The sequence below is a fragment of the Pleurodeles waltl genome, chromosome 1_2 (genome assembly GCF_031143425.1).
Source record: "Pleurodeles waltl isolate 20211129_DDA chromosome 1_2, aPleWal1.hap1.20221129, whole genome shotgun sequence".
NCBI classification, from domain to species: domain Eukaryota; kingdom Metazoa; phylum Chordata; class Amphibia; order Caudata; family Salamandridae; genus Pleurodeles; species Pleurodeles waltl.
In genome coordinates, this window is record NC_090437.1 from 1,001,416,840 (window position 1) to 1,001,434,044 (window position 17,205).

General features: G+C 40.9%; 1 protein-coding gene across 2 annotated transcripts in view; it reads left to right on the forward strand.

The window, feature by feature from the left end:
* Positions 1 to 17,205, forward strand: part of GUF1 (GTP binding elongation factor GUF1) — a 155,367-nt gene that overhangs the window by 115,301 nt on the left and 22,861 nt on the right. For both annotated transcript variants that reach the window (XM_069201744.1, XM_069201746.1), the window contains one exon: positions 15,809 to 15,928. In XM_069201744.1, the coding sequence (XP_069057845.1) occupies positions 15,809 to 15,928 (120 nt within the window). The remainder of the gene's footprint in view (positions 1 to 15,808; positions 15,929 to 17,205) is intronic.

The window sequence follows — 17,205 nt, forward strand, 5'->3', positions numbered from 1 at the left end:
AATCCACAAACAGGCAGTGGCAGAAATGGTATAAGCAAGAAAATGCTCACTTTCTAAAAGTGTCATCTTCAAACACACAATCTTAAAATCATCTTTACTAAAAGATGAATTTTTAAATTGTGATCTCAGAGACCCCAAACTCCACATGTCCATCCACTTTGAAAGGAAATCTACACTTTAATCATATTTAAAGGTAGCCCCCATGTTAACCTTTGAGAGGGACAGTGAAAAACAAATTTAGCAATATTTCACTGCTAGGACATATAAATCACATTACTATATGTCCTACCTTAACCATACTTTGCACCCTGCCCTGTGGGATACCCAGGGCCTACCTTAGGGGTGCCTTACATGTAAGAAAAAGGAAGGTTTAGGCCTGGCAAGTGGGTACACTTACCAAGTCGAATTTACAGTTAAAACTGCACACACAGACACTGCAATGGCAGGTCTGAGACATGATTACAAAGCTACTTATGTGGGTTGCACAACCAGTGCTGCCGGCCCACTAGTAGCATTTGATTTACAGGCCCTGGTACTTCTAATGCACTTTACTGGGGACTTACTAGTAAATCAAATATGCCAATCATGGATAAACCAATTATATACAATTTTACACAATGAGAATATGCACTTTAGCACTGGTTAGCAGTGGTAAAGTGCTCAGAGTTCAAAAGCCAACAGCAACAGGTCAGAAAAAATAAGAGGCAGGAGGCAAAAAGATTAGGGATGACCCTGCATAAGCAAAAAAGTCCAACACACAACTATATCTACTTTTTCATGAAGTTAAGCGGCAGACAATGTGAACAAAAACAAAATGATTAATTCACTGAATTCCATCCAAAGATGGTATCCGCTGTTTCACATAACTCAACAGCATTCTGGAACCGAGTTGGCTCCGATTCCCCTATTCTGGTGCCTACAAACTCTAAATTGTTTAGAAAGAACAAGCCACCAGTAAGATGAACTGATGTCGGTATGGAAGGTGTAGCCTGAGACCAGAGAGAAGGTATTTATAGTTTCAGGTAAGGCTCCAATTGAAGGTTACGCCTTTTCAGAGAAGATTCATATGTCATCCACATAAGTGGATGCCTTTACTTTGATTTTATCAAATGTTATTCTAGCAATAGCCTTATTTATTCTAATCAAATGTAACAATAGTTCAATCACCAATAAAAGAAGTGCCAGCGAAAGCAGACAATCTTGTCTGGTCCCATGTTTCAACTCAAAATTATCTGATAAAGTGCCATTTATTCTAGCTCTCGCTTTTGCGTATATGGCCATCACCATTCTAATATAGCATTTTTACCCAATTTGACGAAGAACAGCCCTCAAGAATGGCCAGGCTGCTTTCTCAAAAGCTTTTTCAGCATCAAGTGCTATCGCCACTGAAGGGGAATTCACTAAGTGAGCTTTCTCAGTAACATGGCAAAACAATTTAGTATTGTCACTGGACAATTTGTTTTTTAAAAGCCTACCTTGAATGGGTCCATGAAATCTGGTAGTTTTTCTAATTGAATTTCAAACATTTTAGGATATATTTTGCAATCTATATTACAGTGATTGATCAGTAATTTTTAGGTAGTGTGAGCGCTTTGCCGTCATTCAGTATCACTTCATTCATAGGTTCTATAGGGGCTCCAAAAATATCACCTGTGAAGAGAAATGTATGTATCTTTAGATTACAAATGACCTTTTTACTTTCCTCCATACAAATAGGTATGTTGAGAGATTTCTTGATGTCACTAGAGAAGGTTAGGAGATCTAGGGTAGACAAGAAGTAATTGAATTGTAAGGATTTGTTTTAGAGTTGTTAACATATAACTCTGTATTTAAAATATTAAAAAATTCCAGGAATATGGTCTGGATTTAATTGTATGTTTCCAGCTTTGTTTTTCGTAGAGGAGATACATGATTTATTCTGCTTGAACTTCTAATAAGAGGCCAGCATTGTCCCAGCCTTATTGGCCTCACAGTTTGTTTTTGTTATTTATTGATCTCGCTGCCTGCTCTTGTACTTAAAAAAAATATATATATATTATATTCATTCTTTTGTTTTTAGGTTCCCCTAATAGAATATTCTTTTTGGATTGTCTATGTTGAATCTCAAGAGCCTTATTTTCTTTTTCTATATTATTTAATGATTCATTCACTATTTTATTCATACAATACTAATTAGCCTACCTCTAATGGTAGCTTTTAGAGCTTCCCATCTAAGCACAGGTAATGTAGCTTGACTACGGTTGCGCTCAAGAAAAAGTTGAATTTCCTCTTGTATCTGAGTGTAATGTTCTTTATTTTGTAATATGAATTAATTCAGTCTCCCTATGTTTAGTTTGATGAGCCCCACAAAAAGAGAGTGAGATGCAAGAATGGCCTGAGATATGTCTGGTTCATATAGTAGTTACATCAATGCAATGTAAGTATTTACCAGAAATCATGAGATCATCTGTTCTGAAAAACAAGAGGTGTGGAGGGAAAAAAAGGTGAAATCAGATGGGTCCAGATGCTGCAGTCTCCAAGTGTCTTTTAAATTATATCTCAATCAAAATATTTTCGTAGACTAATGGGATGTAGGAGGCTTGTATCAACAGGGAGAGGTGCCATCCTGAGTACAGATCATGGGTAGATTGAAATCACCCCACTCCCGCCATTAGAAATAAGACATTTATGTAGTAATTAGCATGTTATTAGATATGTTTTGTATTATCACCATTTTGTGCACAAATATTTATTACAAAGTCTTTGTCTTTGTCTTTCTTATTCATTTTAAAAATTATCCATCCACCCTCTTTGTCTACAGTGGTAGATATTATTGGAATGTTTGCTTTTTTGGCTATCATAGTAATTTCTTCTTTTTTCTATCCAGTTAGCTGAAGAATAGGCCACATCTCCAATCCACCTATCATTGAAAAAGATACCTTTCCTACGCAAACTTTACCTTCTTATAATCGTATGGCATCCCCTTATAGTTTGTATACATAATTATGTCTCTAAACAGGGTGATTCAAACCTCTGCATTGAAATAAATAATATATATATATATTATTTGAATTAGAGCCAGGGGTCAATTTAAATAAGTATAGAGCATGGTTTGAAATGTGTACAAACAGCTGGCACATTTATGTTTCAATTGCAACACAGCCTTTAAAAGAGAGACCTGATTAAGATCAGAAGACAGATATAAGTCTATGCCAACAGATGGAACAACTCTAAGGATTGGGAAGGGAAATGGAAAGAAGGGTGAAGAGGCTTATGGTAGAAAACCTATACAGACCTTGAAATGTACCAGCATTGTAGAAATACAAGCACTTCAAAAAAGGAAAACCCACCCCTCAACACCCCAAGACTACCCTCCCTCTCATCCTCTGTCCTCAATATTGAATATTTGGGAATGTGAAGGAAAATACTCCCATGACGGTTTAAGCAAAACACATTGACAGGCACATCTATACAAGAGGACAATAAAGCAGAATATGCAAATTAAAAAAGAACTAATATAACACAACTTTGCCCAGCCTGGTTGAGGATATAAGCTTCTTGTTAAATATTTCCTTCAAACCAAAAGAAGCAGGGTATACCAGGTAATTATTACTTTCTTTACATAAAGCTAAAGATTTGGATTGAAGCCTCTGTTATAAGTGATGTATTATGAGTTATCACGTATTGATTAACCGTACCTAGATTGTAGCTTCCAATAAATGTTAAGAGGTAGAGACTCATCAAATGCTACCACATAGCTATAGTTTATTCAATCTCTGGGAGATGTTTAGATTTAGATATTGACTTTAAGCAGAACATTTCAATTTCTGATTCATCAATTTCTTCTATAAACCATTATTTAGTTCCTTATCATCCTGAAAGATATGCGTTGAGCTATTGAGAAATCCTCGAAGTCTTGGTAGCCCAGCGTTCAATGTTTCTGGAATTCATCCTTAGTCATGTGGCCAAGAAAGCTTTCCTGAGTTCAACAATTCTTTGAGAATAATCCTGGGAGATGAAGATTTTATCATCTTCCCAAAGTATATGGGTACTCTTTTCCGATCTCAGAATGGACTCAAGATGTTGAAATCTAGGAGGTTTGAAGACTATTGGTCTACGAGTTTTCTTGTGATGTGCAGATCTAGATTGGAACTCAGTTGGCTCTTTCTAGTTTGAATTTTTTTTTTCAAAGATGTACCACTCATCTTTGGGGTCCAGCTTTAAGAACCTAATGCAAGCGTCTGAATCTTGATCTTCTGCACTTTCCTGTAATCTCAAAATCCATAGATTACCTCTGCTGTTGAGGTCTTCCAGATCTGAAACATATTTTTGGAGGGAGAGAGTCTTCTATGTTGCTTATTTGATTATTATATTAAGATATTCTACTATTCTGCTTTAAATTATTTCTTATCCTAATGATTTCCACCTGCATAACATCAGTGTCATACTCAGTTTATTTAGCAAGGTCATGGATTTTGTCTAGTTTTCTGAGAACTACTTCCATCGTGTTTGCAGACTCATTTTTACTCTTGATGGGTGAGTCTGAAATAGGCGGATCTGGTTTGGTAGGCTTCGTGACAGGTTTCTATTCTTTTCCCACCATGACTGGAATATTATACACCACTTTATTGTGTGGTGATTACGATATGTAAGGCGTTGTGTCTGTTAGGTGAAGTTCAAAGTTTTGCTGTGAATAGATAACAGTTGATAACTGCTGAAACAATTTAGGCGGTGGAGTATTTTCATCAGACTTTATGCAGCTTTTGGAAACTTTGGGGGTCATTATGACCCCGGCGGTCGGTGTAATAGTGGAGGTATTACGGACAACAGGCTGGTGGTACATACCTCCACTATTATGACATTGGCGGTTTGGCCAAAGCCAAACCGCCAAGTAAACACACCGAGCGCCACAGCGGTAACGACCGCCGGGCTGGAGACTACAGTCTCCAGCACGGCTGCCGTCACTAGGCCACCCATGGCATTTTGACCCCACCCACGCCATGGTTTCCGTGCTTTCTGTACCGCCAAGGAAACCATGGCGGTAGGCACTGTCAGTTCCAGGGAATTCTTTCCCTGGCACTGGTTGAGGTCTTTTCCCCCCCCCCCCCTCCCCAGAGTCCTCCACCACCCTCCCGCCCCCCACATATACACACATACATTCACATACATACACACGCATACACGCATTCACCCACGCATGCATACATTCATACGCACTTACAGCAACACTCACGAACATACATCCAGGCACATTCGCAATCACACAACACAACATGCACGTACACACACACACACACACACACACTCATGCACACACGCATTGCACACACATGCACACATTCAAACACAGTCACACACACAACATCCCCACCCCCTCTCCTGTCGGAGAACCCAACTTACCTGCTTACAGGGGGTCTTCCGGCAGGAGATGGGACGCAGCACTGATGCCAGCAGCAGCGTCCGCCAGCAAAACACCACCAGGCTGTGAAGGTGGTGTTTTGCTAGCGTGGTGCTGCTGCCGGCAGCAGTGCCACCTTACAGCCCTCTGCCGCCATGACCGTCGCCGGAATTCCGAGAGGCTTCTGCCGGAATTCTGGCTACGGTCATAATTCCATGGATGGTCGGTAGCCACGGCGACGGTATGTTGGCGGCTGTCGCCGTGGCGGGAGGCAGCATTTGCTGCTAATGTCATAATGAGGGCCTATGTGTTTTATCTGTTTGAATGGCACACTGATTATCAGGATGTTGTGAACAGACATAGACCAATAGCTGTATGCTTAAGCACAGTATTTCAATCAGCTTTCACTATTGGCTCCCATGGCTCTCAATACAGTCTAGGCTTCCAATGGAAACTACAGGTCCTAATCTTCTTGTGTTGGTTAGATTGTAGTTCTTAATGTAAAACCAAGTTATTATTTAAACTTAAGTGTTTAAGCTCTATCTCTGTTTGTTGCATCAAGTATCTATAAAACAGATCACTGGTGTGTATCCTAGGTCCTTATTGTAGCTGCAGTAGCATCTCTGTATGTAGCCTAAATAATCGAAATAGCTCATACGTGGATCACGTAATCAAATATGTAGTCCTTGTGTAAAGGACATTGTTTTGCTAAATTTACAGGGTGTACTTCTATGTGCTTCTTCACCCAGCTTTTGCCAAACCTTGGAGAACGTACCTCCTCTAGTTGATCATTTTCTTAATGATTGGTGCTTCATTCTCATTGTAGAGTACTGGGGCCACAATCTTGGATGAGGACAATGGAATTTAGATTGTGTTTTGAAGACAGGGGATATACTAATATCGTTTGCCAAATATATTTCTTGCAGGGGCAATGTATTAATCAAAATAATGGAATTGTTTCTCCATTCAAGAGTGGCCTTCCCGATGTGCAGCATTCACGCGGTTCACCATCTTCTTAGCCACTGTTAGTGTGCAGTGCACCGATCTCCAGTTTTCAGCTTTCCCCCAGCATTCAAAGGCTGTCAGTGCTTTTCTGTGGGATTGTGCTTCTGCTCCCCTGTTACAATTTGTTAAAGTACTTTTGTGGCTCAATTAAACCACCATCAGAATAGAGCTGTCAAACTACACGGCCATCCTCCTCCTCATCTTGGCTACACCCCCTCCCCCCAATGTTATGAAAGTCTTAATACAATATTAAGTGGCCAAATAAAAAGAATTCTCAGAAGATATATCAATGAATAATTCATCCTTCAGAAAACCATACATCTTGCTTCATTTGTCTTTCCAGAATTAAACTTGAGTAGACATCTTTGTAAACATTAGGTAACATTCATCCCAAAGTGCCAAATTTATAAATTATCCTGCTAAATTATGCATGCTACCTGGAGTTAATTAGTACTGGAGTCTGTCATGACTAAGGACACCTACAAATTGGTACAAGTATATATATTTTGGGTTGCTTTCAGAGGAACAAATGTGAATGGTGTGAGAGGTCAGTAGGAACATGAGTGATGTCTAAACAGAAGAAAAAAAAGCATTTGTCATCAACATTCTGGAAAACGTCTCCTCATGCCGTGTTTCAAAAGTGTTGAGATATGAAGGGTTGTGTAGATGGGTTACATAATTAGAGTGTGCTATAGGTTAAATTGAGAAACAAGTGTTTCTCATACTTGACTGCAAGCAGGTGAGTTTTGCATTATGTATATTGACATTGTATGCAATTTATGAGATTAAGGACTAGATCTATGAAGCATTTTTGTGTTTGCAAACAGCTGGATTCGCAGAATCAGGCTGTTTGTGAATGGAAAAAGGCATTTTCAAATGTACATAGCCTAAATTGCAATTCGGTAACCTGTTACTGAATTTAAATTTAAGATTGCACATTGGTATTTGGAAAGGGCATGTTTAGGGCATCACTTCCTAACAGCGATTTGCATTGGTATGTACAAATGTTTTGTAACCAAAACGTAGCTGCGAAACATTAGTATTTTACCAGCAACTCGAAGTTGGTGGGAAGCTAGTTGCAAAAGGGAAGGGTTTCCCCTAGGTGATGGTCGGACCGCCACAATGGTGGTAGTCTGAACGCCACATCACAACCCTATTGGGCGGACCTGCCAGGTTACCGCTGTCCTGTCAGGAACATGGTTCTAGACGGGGTTACGGAAGTTAGAGTTGTAACCAGCCAGGGTGGCGCTGAACTCACTGCTTTCTGGCTGATTACAACTCAGTTTTCTGCCAGCCTTTCCATGGCGGCCACCCCGCCATGGAAAGGTTGGCAGAAGGCCAGTCACCGGGGGGCACAGGGGGACGTCTGCACTGTCCGTGGCATGGGCAGTGCAGGGGCCCCCCTGCCCACCATCAACGAAATGTGCACTGTCTGCTTTACACACAGTGTGCATTCCAATGGTGCTGGTTTGCTATGGTATTGGCCTCAGCTCCCTTAAAGTAGCCAAGATCAATACTATAGCACTGTTCCTGCCGGTTAGCCCGGTGGGTACGGCATAATACAATGTTCCTGCCGGTCAACCCATCGGGAACATTGTATTATGATTGGCTGGGACGCCACTGGTATGACGGTGGCATCCTCCCCATGGCTTTGGCGGTCTGCCTTCAGGACAGCCAAAGTCGTAATGAGGCCCTACGACCTACTACATTAATGTTCATAATGGAGGTCTGTGTGCGAAACGTTGGGAATTGCAGAAAGTGTAAAGCATACTTTCGTACATTAGTGTTTGTGATCACCAAATAGCGAATAGCAAAAACTTGCAATTTGGTAATCACAAAAACTAAACGTCATACATCTGGCCCTAGATCCTTAAATGAAATAACAAATTTAAGAATGTGCCACTATTGTGACCTCCCTTACACGTCATTTGTGAGTGGCATGGCTAGAATTCTATGCAGATGCCAGAAAGAGGTTGTCAATTGAGTCGGCAACATGCTTTCCTCTCCCTGCGGAATGCTGTTAAATTTTATCGATCTTATTGGTGAAAACACTTGTAATACTTTGTTTCTGTTACTGGAGCAGACAATCTAGTATACTGGGACATGTGTGATATTGTAATACTTACAATGATATGGTCCTGTGGTATTAAGGTCCTAAATGAGAACTTACAACTGTGTTGCTTTAGCACCCACATTGCTCCTAACACTCTACTTTATGCATTGCTCTTCCTCTGGATGTATTTAAGATTCAGATGCAGCCCTGTCTGTCTGGTTTCCCCGCAGTTTAGAACGGTGGTATTCTGAACAATTGGATTTTGCAGGCAAGCATTTGCTCATACAGACTGAATCAGTATGGATGTCTTCTGGGAACCACTGAATCATTCTTTGGAGCTGCAGATGGAAGATTTCAAAGTTCGTCTTACTGGTGGTATTGTTTTAGACTACACCAGTGAAGCTTTTATAGCTACAAGTGAAGGATTTGTGTGGGCTAGAGATTGTAAAGAAGGTTACAGCTGTACACCTGCTTCAGAAATGGTATACAGGGATGAACGTACAGTCAGGATGGGTATCAGCCTCTGAGTTGCCTCCAGGCTCATTGTTCGCTGCTTCCTAGCAGTTCAGTTTTCATTGTGCATTGGTGGGAGCTGGGGCTTCTTGTGGTTCCTAGTCTTGATGCAGAAGCACATTTAAAATGGAATAATGCATTCACTCATTCTGCCTGACACGTGAAACACCAAATAGCTGCCCTGTGGTGGGAGGCAAAATGTAAATGACACTTTCGTCTGAGGAACGACTGAATAACACTCATCAATTTCTTGTTCTGTTGTTTTGGCTGGCCCAGCATGGGAATGAAAGTTGCAGCCAGCTATATATATATATATATATATATATATATATATATATATAACATTGGAATGTTGGGTGCTCCGGGCTTCTAATGGCTGGCAACAGCCCAGAGCTCCAACTTTCAAATGTTTGTCTCACAGCAACAGCTATGAACAAAGCCCTTACTGAGCAGAGGGAATTTTAATCCCCTCAGGTTCCCTGAGGCCTTTGTCTTATTTATTATAACATTCTACCCTCTAGTGGCAGAAAGTTCAAATAGCCTTATAGCCAGCTGTGGTTGGGCTATACCGGCCATTAAAGGTATGCTCTCTTGTTCTGCTTTGGGCCTGTATTGCTGGAGCGGTCCTTTAGTGGCCGGCATAGCCCACCAGAGTGGGCTATAAGGCTATGTTATTTAATGTATTATTCTAGTGGCACATGAGGCTGACAAACCGCGAAAGCAGCCTATCAGATGGTTTCAGTCTGGCAGAGTAGGGAGTTTAAAAACAATTTATCATCTTAGTTTGATTCATATGCCAAGTAATCACCCATACCAGAAGCTTATCCATACGTTTATATTTAAGACTTTGTAAAGTACGCACAGTGTGGAGTCCTGTGTGTAAAGAGAATGTGCAGTGGTAGCCATTCGTTGAAGCATGCAAAGCATCAAAACCCGTAGGGGATATTGGAAAGTGGACTTTGAGAGAATGGTGGATAAATAGGGCTACCTAGGTTGCTGCATGCGAAAGGAGTAATGGATTGAAGAGTCAATAAAAAAGAACTAAGGAGGTGCTTGTAGTTAAAATTTGCTGACTTTTGAAATCTTGCTAATTAAATGTGATAGAACCATTAATTATTGTTGGACCAGGCCTTTTCTGCAGGGTCATCCCCAAACCTTTTACCTTCTCCCTCCCCTTTTTGCTGAATTTTTTTCGTTGGCTTTAGGACTCTGGGCACTTTACCATTGCTGACCAGTGCTAAAGTGCATGTGCTCTTTGCCTAAAACATACTGGCACTGTCTTTTCCACAATTGGCATATTTCATTTACTTCTAAGTCCCTAGTAAAGTGTGCTACATGTGCCCAGGGCATGTAAGTTAAATGCTGCTAATGGGCCTGCAGCACTGATTGTGCCTGCTATTGCAAAGCCTGTGTCTGCAGTTTTAAACTGCCATTTGGACCTGTCAAGGTAACCCACTTGCCAAGTCCAAACCTTTCTTTTTAATATATATGTCACCTCTAAGGTAGGCGCTCGATGGCCCCAGTGGCAAGGTGCAGTGTATTTAAAAAGTTGAACATGTCCTTTTAAGTTGTACGTGTCTAGTTATCAAAACACCCTTGCATTCATTTTTCAATACTGAAATGCCTATCTCTCCCATAGGTTAACATTGAGATTGGCTTATTATATTTTATAAGTGTAAATTTCATTTGGGACCAGATAGCTGTTTTGAGTTTGGTACTCATAATTTAAACACGCCACAAGTTGCAAGTCTGAAAATGCCGCTTTTAGAAAGTTGGGATTTTCTTACTTTAACTAATCTGTGGCTCTACCAGTCTCCGAATACACGTCTAGGTGGGTGACCGCTAGGATCTTGTGCATACCATCCAGGCAGCCACAAACAAAGGGAGCATAGGTATGACTGAGTGGCTGTCTGCATGTTGATCGCCAATCCTAGGCAGGATGGGAGGGAGGAACTGACACCTGCTGAATCTGAGCCCTCGCACAGGGCTGCATGTCCCCCTGTAGTGTGTCTGGAGCCAGGGTAGGAAGGTCAGAGACCATGTGCACTTCAAACGCCTCAGTTTGAAGTATTTTCCACTTCAAAGGCACTACTGGGTATTGGTACTTACTTGGTACATATATATATGTCACCTCTAAGGTAGGCGCTCGATGGCCCCAGTGGCAAGGTGCAGTGTATTTAAAAAGTTGAACATGTCCTTTTAAGTTGTACGTGTCTAGTTATCAAAACACCCTGGCATTCATTTTTCATTAGTGAAATGCCTATCTCTCCCATAGGTTAACATTGAGATTGGCTTATTATATTTTATAAGTGTAAATATCATTTGGGACCAGATAGCTGTTTTTAGTTTGGTACTCATAATTTAAACACGCCACAAGTTGCAAGTCTGAAAATGCCGCTTTTAGAAAGTTGGGATTTTCTGACTTTAACTAATCTGTGCCTCTACCAGTCTCCGAATATACATCTAGGTGGGTGACAGCTAGGATCTTGTGCATACCCTCCAGGCAGCCACAAACAAAGGGAGCATAGGTATGACTGAGTGGCTGTCTGCATGTTGATCGCCAATCCTAGGCAGGATGGGAGGGAGGAACTGACACATGCTGAATCTGAGCCCTCGCACAGGGCTGCATGTCCCCCTGTAGTGTGTCTGGAGCCAGGGTAGGAAGGTCAGAGACCATGTGCACTTCAAACGCCTCAGTTTGAAGTATTTTCCACTTCAAAGGCACAACTGGGTATTCGTACTGAGCCTCAGACACCACCAAGTGACTACACATCTGGACCCGAGGAAGGCTTGCTGTCCTGTTATAGGTACTGTCTTACTGCAAGAACTCTGCCGTACTCCTACTTTGCTGTGCCTGCCCTGCTGCCTGCTGCCCGTCTTTCCTGGGAGTGAGAAGGACTGGACTTGCATCTCCAGAACCAAAATTACTCCAAGGGCTTGCAGGCTTTTCTCCTGTCTTAAGTCTTAGGGACACCAAAGACTTTACTCGCCTCTGCAACAGCTGCTGGACTGAGACAGCTGTGAAAACTGCCCTGCCAAGTGGTGCCAGTCCAATCCTGGGCCCTTGGAAGTGGTTTCCCTGTGCTGATCCAGCAGAATCCACACATCACCCTCACTGCACCAATTGGAACCGCCACATCTCTCCTCAATGCTGACGCATCACTGCGCAGGACAAAGGCATTGCAGCACCAACTGTGTGGCTCTGAACCAGTGCATTGCCCCCAGCTCCGACACATCACCTTTGCATGGCCTGGTGCATGGCTCAACAACAACGCATCACCTTCATCGCAAAATGTTCGATGCTGCACCACTGCTCGAGGATCGACAACTGTGTAGCTCCACCACAACCCATCTTTGACTGCACAGAACGGTGCATTACCTTCGCATTGCCTCCTCATATCGGACCTTCAATGTTGACGCAACCCTCCACACAAGGTTCTGTGTCAGTGGGGCAAGGTTGGTCCTTGTAGCCATACTGCACTCTTTCGTGGTCGGCCTGAACTTAGAATTGTCCCCAGTCTAGAGTGACCAGATAGCCCCATTTCCCACCTTAAGCTTTTAAGCACTACAATTGCAGATATTCTTTATAAATTCATATCTCAACTTCTACCTATTGGATTTTGGTTTTGATCATAAAATTAGATCTATTTTTCTGAGTTAGTCTGGATTATTTTTGTGTGTTTTCACTGTTGTACTGTTTTAAGTGTTGCACAAATACTTTACACCTTGCCTCCTAAGTTAAGCCTGCCTGCTCTGTGCCAAGCTACCAGAGGTGTGAGCACAGCTTAATTTATGATGTGTATCTGACTTACCCTGCCTTGGATTTTGGTTCTTGCCTGGCCAGGGTCATACCTCTGCCAACTAGAAACTCAATTTCTAACAATTATTATTATTTGTGTGTCTGACTAGAGCTCATATTTTGCTCTACGTTTTGTTTTTTGTTTATAGCACCGACTCTGAAGTCATGGTATATTAACATAGCATAATTGCTGTTTATTCGCATTGTTAAATGTTAGAATTTTGAAAGACTTCCTAGTCAAGATTTTTATATTTTATTTATTTAGTTGCTCACTCATTATACCTTACATTAATGTATACAGATATTAATGGTCATATGAAACAAAGGTAACATTTCTGAGACAAACATAAAATGTGACGTGTTAACAGACCAGTTTACCCTCATTTCAGTGGGGAAAAGACAAGATTATTCCCCAACAAATAAACATCACACTGTAATTCTTTAATTAATAAAACAGTGAAACTCACATTGTCCAAGTAGATTTTACTTACTAAGAATTGCTTTTCACAACAATTTCCCCCATGCTTTCATTTGTAGGTGATCAGTTGTCTAATTGTGTATGGAGAAGGTGCATTCCATCTTCTCTTCTATAATGCATTGTCCAGCATGTATAGATTTATTTGACCTGAGTCACAGAATTAGGGATCTCCTGATCTGTTTTCTCCCAATACTACATTCAGTCAAAATAATATAATTGACTGATCCTTGACTTTAAACATATATGTCTAAAGCCTTGAATCTTGCTTTGTAATTTGACATTGTTTCCACATCTTTTATAGCTTAGTATGCTGAATGCTTCTTTCAGAGTAATTGTATATAGTCTATGTTCTTATGTTAGGTTCTGATACATAACAGCATTTTTTAACGTCATTTAAGACTTATGGCAAAGTATCACTATCTTTATTTCTTGCACTAAACTCACATAATATTTTCAGCTGAGTAATGCAGTACCGAATTGACTTGTTACTAAATTATAGCTGTAAAACTGGTGCTAGATGTGTATTTGACCCCATTGCCACATGTTCAGATCCTGGTTGATCCACTCAAACTTTCTTTCTCCTGAGGTGGATATAATAAGTGCTGGCTTGGGTAACAATACAAATCTCTAATATCACACAGAGCGATCCATTGGGATAAATGAGTACCTTCCACATGTAAATTATGGTATTTTGAATGTTGTTTGTAATGTCCTTTAGTTATGCTAATCCTTTTTTTTCTTTACTACCAATTCCCAACATTAATAAGAAGGAATGATGTTCACTGTCAACCATCAGGCAAAGTAGAAAGTTTTTCGTATATCAAGTTTTGTAATGTGTCCAGAATATACAAAGCTAATGTGTTACAGAAACAGATGATGAGCAAGAAAAAGTTACATATGGCAATTGGGCATTAAGCCAGTTGGACCATGTTTTAGGGGTCAGAGTACATGCACTGGTGACTGAACAGTAGTGCCCGAGTGTGCTTAGTTAAAAAACAAGCAGCATGAGACAATGCAAACAGGAGTGACCACGCAAAAAAAGGCATTTTCTCGCAGTTGCATAACTACACCATTTTTATTTTTTCCCGTTATCGATGCCTAGTATTCATCTTTGATGCAGGTGCCTGCTCACTAGGTCACAATTCAGTAGCAGTGCACATCTGCTCCAAGAACCCAGATACTTCTCATATCACTTGTTGACTAAATGGTTGCCTTCGACCCTGTGTAGCACTACACTGCCTTCTGACTATGTTTGCACTGTACAAATACCACACACATAAAAACTTGGGACCCAGTAACACTTGGCAGGTTGATGTCACTGCTTCTTTGACTTTCTACTGGGTCCGTCATCCTCTAGATTTGTGCAGGGTTTGAAACTTGTTGCTGAGGGTGACTGACTATTCACTGCATCTCTGTGCATCTTTGAGGAGGGTGGTGTTATATCGCTGGTGACGGTTTGGTGGGACCATCCATGCTTTCTTCAGCTTTAGCTTCAGCCTGCTCATGCCTGACTCCATATCCACTCCTTTCAGCACTCTCACATCCTGCAGGGACCTCTGGGAATGTCTTGGTATTGAAGACATGGTGATTCTCTGTTGAATGGTCTGGTGACACCCACATTGCCTTGTGCATTCTTTTGTGTGGGAATACACTGACACCTATCACCAGATTGTTCATGGCGCAGAGATCTTCAAGCCTTTCACCTTTCTTGTTCATGTTGCCAAGGAGATGATTGCCCATGACTTCTTCATACCTGGTGTTGTCGCTTCAAAACTTGGCTTTGAGATTGCCTAATACTATGGTATGTGTCTCTCAGGGAATTTCTCCCGGATGGTCTGTAGTGTGTTGTAAAATTGTTCTTTTTACTCTTTTTAGCAGTCGCTTGTAGGTGCATATCACTAGATAACATTTATATTGACCCTCTTTTACCTTTGTGCTGAAGGTCGAAATGATGTTTCTGGGCCTGGGGGCTTCCCATCCAAACAGAGCCCTGTTGGCTGCTGGTGTTAGCATCAGTGCCACTCCCTGAGTGTGTGGTGAGTTCTTTCTCATGTCCAGAATATAGCGCAATCCTCCTAGAGCCATTCTTTTCTGTCCAGACTGTGTCCATCTGTTTTTGTTGATGTCAAGCAGTGTAGTGTTGTTGTTTGTCATCTCTGCTTCCACTTAGGCTGATTGGCTGTCTCGTACAAGGTCTTCACGTTCTATGTCCTGATGGTGATGTTCTTGATCAAAATGATGTTGATCAGCTTTGTGGCTTCCAGGGATTTCTGGCTGGCACCACATATATCTCCATAAAGGAGATTTGTCTCTCCCGAAGGCCAGGATATCTTTTGATCTTTTGGTTGACCTTTCTGTAGGTAGAATTTTTTACATGGTGCATTAGCCAGCCTCATGCATAATCCTTTCTTTGGCAGCCAGGCTAGGGACCAGCCATGGAGGAGTTGTGGGCCACTCTTGTTAATGGGTAATCCTGAATCAATTAATTTTACTTCTACTTCATTCTCAGTTTTTTCCTTAAATTGCATTGAAGTTTGTGCACCATGCCAAAATATTCTCACTATATATAGTTATTTTTTTCAGGGAAAAGGCTTACTCTTCTGGTAAAGCAATCTGTGAACGATTAAAGGATTCTATACCGAGGCAGCTATTTGAAGTAGCCATACAAGCAGCAATCGGCAGCAAAATAATTGCAAGAGAAACGTAAGTGTCAGTTTTGATTTTTGCTTCAGTTTGATTTTTTATTTTGTGCCTAAACACATTATTGGATACTCTATCAAAGTTCAATGAAACTCTGATTTGCTAACAACTCCTTGTGGATGTTCTGAAAGATTCCCTGGGATTACATTCCCCCCAATCTTTACCACTTGCTTTGTGTTTTGTAACTCACATTTGCTTGATTCCTATATGCTGGCTTTATTTGTTTTAGGCTGTCCAGCTTGTGTTCATCCCTCCTGTGGAGCATATCCTATTTTCTTCCACAAATGTAAAGAGGGCATTAAATCTTTTTATTATGTTGTCACATTTGCTGTGTATTCAAACACAGATGTCAAATGTCAGACACACTATTGCAGGGAGCGTTGGTGTTTTCTTTCCCTGACTTCAAAGTGTGAGGATTTATGCAACAATCTTGGTGTGAAAGGAAGGCTTTTTTTTCTAGCACACTTCTAAATGTTATTGTCTGTAAATGAACTGTGCCAATATTTCAGGATATATCCTAATTAGGAAAGCACAAGTGAAGCAATCATTTTGTAGTGTGGTGGAAACAAATATTTTTCTATGAGCATACCAAATCGTATTGTATTGTTTACTGATATTTTAACGTTGTTTCATCATCAAAAATACATTCATCAAAACAGTTAAAACAAGAGGTTAAATAAATTTTAAAAAAAACAATAAATACCTTAAAAAGTCATATACAAAAATTCATCAACCAGTTGCAATCACAAAAAGACCTTGTAGAGCATGTCTTCATACAATGTTTAACGCTTTGCTTCTAATTAACCAATCTGTGTGCAAAAACTTGCAAACAGCCACAACCACAATCGAGGATGTGTCACTTTTACATGTGCTATATGCTTCTCCTCTAGTCAATAGACAGAGAGGTCTTCACATGGGAACAATTCATTTAGACTCCGGTTTCGCTTTCATGTGTAGTTTTACAGTGGAAACAGCAGTCACATTCCTGGTTCACCTCCCTCCAGCCCACAGTAAAGGATGCTACAGGAAGGGACCCATACCTAAATTGTAGATTCAAGGCCCAAGCATGTGTCGGGCAAATAAAATAAAAAACTCAGACTTACATGTAGACTAATGGAGAAGGATTGCATTTGTCAAACTCCCTAGCGAGGATGTGTGGTCTCTACAACTGCTGGTTTTCACCAGTTTTTTCACAGTGCCGGCATTCCCTCTCCGAATGGTCTGTGGCTCACTCCAAAATTTTCCTTCCTCTCAAGTGCTGGTAAAAAAAAAGCCCAAGG